The following is a 10,050-nucleotide window of genomic DNA, read 5'->3' as shown; positions in this document are numbered from 1 at the left end:
CGGCAGGCTTCGTCGGCACCGAACTTACTAGTGCAGATCAGAGGTGTCATAAAACCAGCTTCGCCTGAGGCCACAGCATCAATATCTATGCAAGGAACGATTACAAATCTAAATTATGCCCTCCGCATGTTCCTGGCGTTAACAAACAACAGAAAATATGGGCCACTCGTTGTAATGATCTCTTTACAATACACTTAAAAGAAAAGGTCCCTAGTCTACCCAGTCAGTATCATAGCAGCTTCTTGGAATTGGATCCTGCTGCCTTAAGTCTACGAAATTCGTTGTTGTTTAGCCTCTTTGTTGCAGTGGGCAGCTGTTTTCACTTTTTGCAGAGTAAGGCAGAGAATTTAAGTTCGCAGATTAACATTTAGTTAATTTTAAAAACGAGCGATAAAAAATGACGACGTTTTGACCATTTAACGGGTCGAAGTTCAAATTCATTCATAAAATTCCGTATATATACAATTTTGATACAATAAGAGGCTAAAAGATTTGCTTCACAATCCAATGACTGACAAGAAGGTTTTAAGAATACAACTACAAAGCCAAAATTGGAGTTAAGGAAATAAAAAAGAATAAGAAAATTTATGAACTTGAACTTGGACTTGAAATGATGGTGGAACGGTCGAAACGTCGACATTTTTGTTATCACTCGTTTTTGTAAGTAAGACAAACAAATGTACAAATTCTAGCGCCAAAACCTGATCCTCACTTTGTAAAAACAAAAGACTCCAATTAACAAAGAGTAAAAGCCAGTTAGGCTGGTGCCGCTTGTGAGTACTAGTTCTAAGGAAGAGTGACAAAATAGTCAGCGCATTTTTCTGCAGGTCTTACCTGCTCCAGCGTTTAGCAAGCAGTCAATTATTTGAAGATAGTTTCCTCTGGCGGCGTGATGTAGAGGGGTGAGACCATCCTTGTCCAAATCATTGCATTGGCCAGGGTTTGCTTTAAGCAGTCGCTCTACTTGAGATAGCAAGCCATCAATACATGCCTGAAATATAATACAAGTAGCTGCAGAAACGCTTATTTAGCTCAAATTGATGTTCAGCTCTTGATGTCTTTTTTTCTGGAAGGTGATGTTATACAGCGACCATTTGCAACTTGGCTTTTCAGCTCTATAATAATGAGAAGGCCAGCGCTTCCGCTATAACTACAATGTTCTCTACGAGAATATAATCTGAACATACAACTTCGCGCTACTTTGATCATTTTGCAATCAATCTCAGATGTTCAATATGAAATAGAAAGGGTAAAAGCAGTGCAAGCATTTAACTGGCGGTATAAATGGCGTAAACGTATTCAATGGACAGTACAAATTTATACCATTTCAATAGCGTCCAATTTGGTCATTCCACGCTGTACGCCGGTCGCTGTTGAGAAGAGAACCGAAGCGAAAATATACTATAATATCAAACGCTCACGACGACCGTTTTTCCTTTCCGATATCTTTCCTGACGTCGTCATCAGTGCTTTATCTTCCTCATTTTTCGCGGAAGGGTGAGGGATATATTTTGCAAGCACTGTTTTTCAAGTTCGGCGCTCGTTTATTCATAAGTCGAAAAATTATCTGCACCTTAATAGTAATGCAGACTTAGTAAACTGTGAAATCTGAAGGAGGTTGCGGTTCACTTTCAGATGCTCGTGAAAATTTCCAACAATCATGATTTAACCTTAGCACTCTTACGTATTTTGAAAAACTAGTTGCTTATGAAAAATCGTTTATTAAAGGAGATTACATGCAAAAAAAGAAACGCTTCAGCTGTACTTTAAAATGAATAAATCCACAACGAATAAAGACGAAAATTAACCGATTTTGCCCGATACACTAAAAGTGATGAACAAATATGCTTAATTCTTAACGCACGTCGTATCTTATCAGAATTTATTGGAAGAAATTTGCGATTAATGCTTTAGCAAAAAATGGTTTTGGTAACGTTATGGTGTTAGTTTGTTATCTTTGCAAAAACAACTTTCAAGGCACGCAATATATTATGTTCAGGACTTATATATATGGTGGTATTTCTTCATTACACATTACTGTGCACGTTTTGACAAAAAGGAAAATAAAAGATATTAAACTAGAAAAGAAGCGAAATTAAAATAGTTAACATACATGTATGGAGCGATCAGATACTAATACAGAAAACGAAGAATTTTTTTTTTTTTTTTGGCGGAGGGGGGGGGGACTGAAAACTAGATAAAGCAATGGATTTACTGAGATATTTTTGAGCTACCTTTGAGAGCACATTATAATTTCAACGTGGACGTATGAATTTCGTTCGTTTCATCGAATTTCGTTGTATTTGGGTTCTTATCCAAAAGGGGGTTTAGGACTTGAAGAAGTGATATCAATGGACTTGCATGGGAAGTTCGCTACTTCAAGTTTCATTTCCACTGCGCTTTTCAAGAAAGGCAAGTTATTTAAAAGGGTGCCACTGAAAAGAGAGAACTTCGAGCCTTGAGCAGCAAAAATCGCTGATTATCCGAATATTTCCTCTGGCTCTTTGCCACTGATTTTTCAGACAGGTAGGACAGCAAAAATCAAAACGGAAAAACGAGTGTCATCATGTAGAATTACAAAAATTACGTAAGAATTGGAACAGCAACAACGAAAGTTTTGAGATTCTTAAGGAATTAATGATAAAAGTCCTTTTGCGAAAAAAAGGGACTATTGTTTTGCAAACGATGTAGTTAAATGAATTTTTTTTTTCGTCACAGTGAGATGGGAAAAACAATTGATCTTATTTGGTCGTTCAATTTGATTACAGTCGTTTTATCAAATTATCAGTATCCTAACTTAATGCCGGTTTAAAGGGGAAAAAACTTCCCTAGAATTGTCATGATATCCCATCTAAAAACATGATGGAGACTGAGGCCCGTTTCAAACGTCGAACTTTTCATTTGCCGAACCTAATCATTAGATTTGGCACATGAGAAGTTCGACGTATGAATCAATTAGGTTCGACAGATTTGTATTTGGGTCGACCCGCCGTTCTATTCGACTGCACCAGTCGAATAGAACGGCGAAAGTTTGACACCGATTTAGACGTCGAACCTTCTCATGTGCCGAACCTAATGCATAAATTACTTTTATATGAACTAAAATTTATGGTGTGCATTCGCATCTCAATATGATCTCAGTTTTCTTGAATATAGAAAAACACAGCTGTTCCAACTTAGCGAGTAGATATCAAAGTAACTATTTTTGACCTATTTTGGCTTTTTGTAGTGAAGCGAAATGGGATGGAACGGAAATGAGTCTTTTCAAACCTCTTTCACAAGTTCATTTCCTTATTTTTTAAAAACCGTTAAAAATGGTATATGTTTATTCCAAGAATTAAGTTCGACACATGAAAAGTTCAACGTCTGAATCAACCGTCGAACTTAATTGGGCCGACCCAAATAGGTATTAGGTTCGGCACATGAAAAGTTCGACCGGTTTGAAACGGGCCGCACTTTACACGAAAGCTGATTACGTAATTAAAATTTGGGCACTGGCGTACATTTTAGGGGAAACAAAAATCAGTTCGGAATTCTATCCCTAAAAGTTTCGGAACTCTTACCTGTGCCTTTAGCTAAAATATGAAGAGATATAATTATTCTACAGGAAGCTATTCAAGAGACATTCAATGACTCTTTACACCTGGGAAAAAGGATATCAGCAAGCCGATTTCGGTCTCACGGACTCTGCGTTTGAAACTTATAATTTGCGACATTTTCCAATTGCAAATATTTGTTACACCTAATGTTCATCTATAAGAAGCCGTCTTTTCAAAAAAAAGTAATCAAGTTTCATAATAAAAGGAAAAAGGGAAAAAATGTCATTTTTTTTGTCAGAAACTCATTCAAGATTATTATCACATTGCAATGATCTCGAGATGCTATTATTCCAGGAGACTGATATAGTTTTAAAATGTCCTTGTCAAAAGTTGCACTTGAGAACTTAATTAAACACCACGGAGATAGATTTAAAAGCTCTACCGTTGCAATGTTATTTATCATACAAGAACCAAGCTTTTTGCTACGAATGTGTATTATAACCAAAAGTCTTTGAAAAAATATCATTAATTCAAAATACGACCAGGCTCAGTTCGAGGTCATTATTGGTCCAATTGATCTGAAAATTCAATTCGGCAAACAAGAAATACACAGCCCCAAGGTAATTGATTTTCTATTGTGATTTTGCACGCAGGCAGGATCACAGCTTCCGTCTCCCTATTCATCTAGAGGGGATTTTGAAAAAAAAAAAACGTTTTTTCAACGTAACTGACCCTGGAAACTGTTAATTCACTCTATAACTGTTTTCTAATTTCGGCTTCAAGCAGCCATGCTGAGATTAAGACCCCCTCGTGTATTTCTAAATTTGTTTATGATAAGTTTAAAAACTACTTTTCGTTGTCTCAAAACTAAGCACGCTTGACTAATTCTCGACTTTCTAAACCGTGGTTTTAGCCCAGTGATATCTGTTCGTAACAGCGAAGTGGAAGGCTACATTAGTTTCTCTTACTAAAAATGTCTGCTGGTAATTTCCCCAAAAAATGAATAGCAACTGGCACAAAACTTATAAAGGGGAAAATTAAAGCCGATTGATTCAAACCAACAGCTCACCGCACAGACAGCCTACTATGAACTTTAAGTTTTGAAATTTCCTCGGACCTATTTTAATTACATCCCTCTAAATTATTCTAAAACGAATGTAACCCTTGCAATTTGAGAAATTGCAAAACCTACCGAGTAGCGATATAAAGTAGAGGTAAAAATGAATTTAAAAGATTATTCCTTACCTGATGAAGTCCTATGCGTATGCATGGATTTCTTTCCACAGTTTCATCGATGCTCTTTTGAAGCGAATTCTCTGGCGAAGAATTATCCGAAATTCGTCGCGAGTTTCGTGCACTCAGCAAGCTTGACATCTCACTGCTGTCGATTATCTCACCCAGCTGTATGTATTCAGACTCATTTAACATTTTGTTCGACATCCTGTAATATAATTTCAAGACAAATCTTTGTTGTGTCCGATTCTTATCTGTGGTTGGTCCATAGACTAGTAACACCATTGTGTTAATGAAACATAACCGCCTAAAAATTGTTGACTGCACGAATAGGAGATCTATAGATTGCATTGTTAGTGTGAGTTATTTTCATAACAATTAAAACTAACTGTAAATGACTTACTTTTTAATGGAAAAGAGAAGTTAGTTGACAAACAACTAAATAATTACTGTGTCGCTAACAGAACTACATAATGTCAAAAATTTTATTACTCAAAATGGAATAGAGGAATATTATAGCTGTGAAAACGAAGCTTTTCGTGAAACATTAGTCATTTCTAATTGACTTTTGAATCTACGAAGAGGCTATTTATTCAAGATATAAATCCCATTTCCGATCTGCAGAAAGAATAAGCGGACAAAAAGCAAACCCTGCCCTTGATTATTTTTAATTGGAGAACTTGGTTCGCTCACCGAGACAACGGGGGTTTTTAATGAACACTCAAACATTATCACACCGTTCTCAAAAATTAGTTAAACGTTGGTTTAAAGGCTAAGAAAGTAACGAAAATGTTAGCCCCAGAGGTAATTTGATGTAGTTTCTTGTTCTATCAATAAAAATGCTTCTCAAAGGCTCTTGGTGCAATTATGATTTGCAGCTGTCTTTTTTCGGCCCTGAAGCAAGCGGACATTTGCCGACGTACCAGTTTATTCAGCTTTGAATAATAAACGAAACTTACCAGAGACCTTTTTATCTGGTTCGACTTCGTAACACGAAACTCTTGTCGTGGCAAGAGATGAAAATCAGCTGCCGAACCGTCCTAACCCTTTGCAGCAATGAAATGGATTTTTCGTTTTTTTTACGGGTGACTTTTATATTGAAATTGTATTGTTTACCGAAGAAGTCGTATTCTCTCTAATTAAGTACACCTCTTTCATACCTGATAAAATCCAAACAAACAAAAAAGCTGTGTCACTCCAAGACGTCAACTTGCTGAACTGACACGAATGATCTGTTTTTTCAGTTATTAATAGTCAGCAAATTATAGAGTGAACTCCGTACAGAAAATTCAATAAGGTGAATCTTTTTGCGTATTTTAAGACTTCGTGATCAATGTTTGAAATGATATTCGATCATAACCAGTAATGTTTATCTATTCGTCTTCACCTCCCAGCTTTTAATGCAGGGCATGTGCGGGATGGGAGGGGAGGGTGGTGATTATGAATTTTGAATCACATGTCTTTGATTCAAAATTTAGTGCAATTTCTAATTGATTCCAGAGCCGAATTCTACGCGGTCTTTTCGGACACTTTTCTCATTTGCATTTCTGTCACAAGTACAAACACTGATATATTTTGAGTAGTCCTTGTCCATTGAAAAAATAAAACGGAAAAATCACGACAGAGTTTGCACTGAATTAAAAAATCATCTGACGTCAACAATAGGGAACAGAATATTACAAACAAAAAATCGTGGAAAAGATTATGAATCCGTGGTCGTTATCTTCGATTTGATATCATTAGAAATTTAGTAATTTGCACCTGTCAGTTTCCTATTACATGCAATCTCCGCTCAGATTACGACATTACAAATTTTAGTGGACATCTTTTGTCAAAACAAAATTGACATTCAAAAAAAAAAAAAAACAAACAAAATTGACGTTCAACATTTCCCTTTGGCTCTGCTTGAATTTTGTTTACTTTGTTTTTACAAATAATATAAATTTCAGCCGACGCAAACGCCAAGATTTTGTCATACCCAGCAGAGTTTTCTTATTTTTGTAATGGTTTTCATTTTGTTTTAGCTTCTTATTGAAAGTGTAACCAGGATATACAGTAAATGACACCCTAAAGGCGCGGTGGCCTCATGGTTAGTGCGCTCGACTCCGGATCGAATGGTCCGGGTTCGGGGCCTGGCAGGGGACATTGTGTTGTGTTCTTGGGCAAGACACTTTACTCTCACGGTGCCTCTCTCCACCCAGGTGTATAAATGGGTACCGGCGTAATGCTGGGGGTAACCCTGCGATGGACTAGCATCCCATCCAGTGGGGAGTACAAATACTCCTAGTCGCTTCATGCTACAGAAACCGGAGATAAGCGCCGGTCTGATGAGCCTTCTGGCTCGTAAGCGGAGACTTACTTTTTACACCCTAAAGAGATGTCTTTCTTTCTTAATCTTATTTCACTGCAGCAGATTATCGTACGTGTTCTATGCCTCCCCTGATTAAAATATGGTAAAAAGGTGCCGTGTAATCAGTACTTGGTTAGTAAAGATAAGATACATATTCCAGATACATGTATTTTTTTCTCTATAGGCACGCCTAAAAGCGAAGTTCCTCAATTGTCATTTACTTATGTTTTTGCTTTCAGATGTTTTTATAACAAGTTTGCTTACCATACGATCAGTCCGGCTTGCTGATTGCTGTAAATTAGTCTATTTGCCGGTGTTATTTCTTGCTCTTTTAGACGTTTTTCGCCACCATTATTCAGCCTGTTTTCTCATGCTCGAGGTTGCTCTTTCTTCTGCTGCTTGGCGTCAATATAATTTTGTCTCTTTAGTTTTTAGGGCTGTTTTCTCTCTCGTTGTTTGTCGATGTCAATAGTATTTCACCTGTTTTCCCGCGTTCTCAGTCGCTCTCTTCGCGACATTTCGTGTATTGGCTTACATGAAAAGTTGAACTCACACACGGACGGTACTTCGATTACGTTATAACCAAAACCCAAATTTCGCGCATCTATGTGTTACCATATTCTTACCAGGTGATCTGGTGACGTAATTCGGAGGACTGGGGAGAAAAACTTTAGCGCCGTATCCCACAACCGCGCGCGGCCTTATTTTTTAATTCAACATGGCAGAGGCGAGGTTGGATCTCGTCGTTTCTACTTGAATGTTCATTCAGTAACAGGAAATGTGGTAGACACGGAATAATCTGTTGAGTTTTGGCGATGGAAGGTACTGCAGGGAGTTTGGAAACAACATCTAAGGCCCCGCGCGGTTGTGGGATACGGCTTTAAAATTTTTCTTCCGAGTCCTCCAAATTACGTCACCTGGTAATCATGAGAATTTGGTTTTATCAACGGAGTTGATAATGTAAATTGGCCACCGTACAGAGATTCTAAAAGCTTTTAGATTTTAAAAATTCTAAAAGCTTTTAGCTTTTAGAATCTCTGTACGGTGGCCAATTTACATTATCAACTCCGTTCTCAACTTGATAAAACCAAATTTTTGTATACTACTTCCCCACCGACGTAGCACCACAGTTTCTTTAGAGACTACCCTCTTAATCATGAGGCTCGGCGCGGAGCTCCCCTATGAAGAATGTACCCTCACATACAGACGATAATCACAAAACTTTAACTTTAGAAGCCTATGACTCATGTCACTTCACGTTGTATTTTGTACAGGACTGAAAGAATAGTATTTTAAGCTGTACGTAACACATAGGAAGCGTGCAAATCCTGTTTTTGCCCATTAATTAATTTAAATAGAAAGATTTTAGCCTATTCTTTGTAACTACTAGATTCGACAATCTTAACTTTCGTAAAGTAACAGTTAAACAGAGTCAACGGCAACGAAAAACACCCAAAACTGTGCATTTTTAGGCCCCTTCTACACATATCCGGATTCCTTCTAGTATCCAGGACTCCTCTGTAACTATTGTCAACAGAGCATTCGCATTCAGGCGTGCGAGTTGGGGACAATTTTGTTCAGATTTACACGGTACAGGTTGGATCTGAGTTTGTAACGTCATCGGATTTCAGTTATCCGGATTCGTCCAGGCGATTCCAAATTCTTTTCGTTCTTAAAAAGTTTGCAGATTTGCATGCCGAATTTGCCGGATACGTGTGGACGGAAGGGGAATCCGCAAGGAAAAAGCTGCGGATTAAAAAAATATACGGTTAACAGCGTGTGGACGGGGCCTTAGTGTATTGAGCGAAAAAAATTGATTTGCACGCCCTGCCAGTGCTTTTTACATTTTGCTCCTTATCCTTTGCAATATACCTGATCGGCTAACTCAATGTTGTACCCAATTCAAATTTCCAGGGATTAAGATTCTTTGTGTATTGTATTTGCATGATAATATAGCATTCATATTTAAATGATATGGAAATACCTGGAACGAAACGTTTTATTCCCAAAAGGTTTGAATAGGCCTTTTGCAACTAGCGATCACATGGTACAAAATCCGCCACGCCTCAAACTGATTGGACGCCGTTAAACAATAACTTATCAAAAATAACGGCGTCCAATCAGAAAGAGGCAATCAGCAGGACAGCCGTGAAAAAGATTAAGCATTTTGACCGCTCGGAAAGTATGGGATTTTGATTTTTCGGGGGCTAGCTCCAGGCCGTCTGAATGAATTTCTTCAAGTGAGAAGCACAGTAAGAAGCATGGCCATTCTCCTGCGAAGTTTAAAAGCGGAGAAATGCGATTTTCCTGGGAAAAATTGCCCGGGCAATGGAGCCGTGCAAAAGTTACCTTCCATCCTTGAGGCACAGTAAACAGCGAACTTGAAATCTTCAAAATCGCTCAAAATACCACTTCTGAGGCAAAAGAACGACAGTACACCGCAGGTAAAGTAATCCAACATTGGTCCATGCACATATTTATCGACATATCGCTACAGAGGAAGCAAACGGTGAATCCAATACATTTATTATAAAATTACAAAATAGTTACACAAACAGATTGTGTGGGTTCCATGTGGACTAACCGGACTAATTATGTTCATTTTCTACCTTTAACTTTACTCGTTACAAGATAGTTTGCCCGTTTTGTACAAAATGAATAAGATGGGCAAATCGCGAAATGCCTATACTTGTAAGATCTATGTGAAGTCGCGTTTTCGTCGACGTTCCCTTTGTCCCTTGCTTAAGGGCCCACTGACGTGTGTTTTTGGGGCTCGTTGCTAAGGATGTAATGGTTAAGTAATTTGAGAGAATTTGGTATTATTTTGGTCAGTTTCCAACTTTTGCAACGCAACGCACAAAAAATCCGTCTGTGGGCCTTTGATTCCCTTGCTTGATTCACATTCATTATAATTCTTTTACGACGACT

The 10,050-nt window shown here is 37.9% G+C and overlaps 1 protein-coding gene across 3 annotated transcripts in view; it reads right to left on the bottom strand.

The window, feature by feature from the left end:
• Window positions 1–9,576, bottom strand: part of LOC138060686 (transient receptor potential cation channel subfamily A member 1-like) — a 41,865-nt gene extending 32,289 nt beyond the window's left edge. Inside the window, exons 1-4 of one of the 3 annotated variants that reach the window (XM_068906529.1) lie at window positions 9,472–9,576; window positions 4,785–4,980; window positions 835–991; window positions 1–85 (exon numbers count right to left, since the gene is read on the bottom strand). The exon at window positions 1–85 is cut by the window's left edge and continues 100 nt beyond it. In XM_068906529.1, the coding sequence (XP_068762630.1) occupies window positions 1–85; window positions 835–991; window positions 4,785–4,979 (437 nt within the window). In that variant the 5' untranslated portion in view covers window position 4,980; window positions 9,472–9,576. Of the gene's footprint in view, window positions 86–834; window positions 992–4,784; window positions 4,981–5,731; window positions 5,819–7,386; window positions 7,522–9,471 lie in introns of those variants that run through there. The other 2 variants (XM_068906528.1, XM_068906527.1) reach the window with 2 other exon arrangements.
• Window positions 9,577–10,050: the final 474 nt, after the last annotated feature.

Source organism: Montipora capricornis, chromosome 8, assembly GCF_036669925.1.
Source record: "Montipora capricornis isolate CH-2021 chromosome 8, ASM3666992v2, whole genome shotgun sequence".
In the NCBI taxonomy this organism is placed as follows: domain Eukaryota; kingdom Metazoa; phylum Cnidaria; class Anthozoa; order Scleractinia; family Acroporidae; genus Montipora; species Montipora capricornis.
The sequence above is the reverse complement of the archived record's forward strand: the minus strand, read 5'-3'. Positions and strand labels throughout refer to the sequence as shown.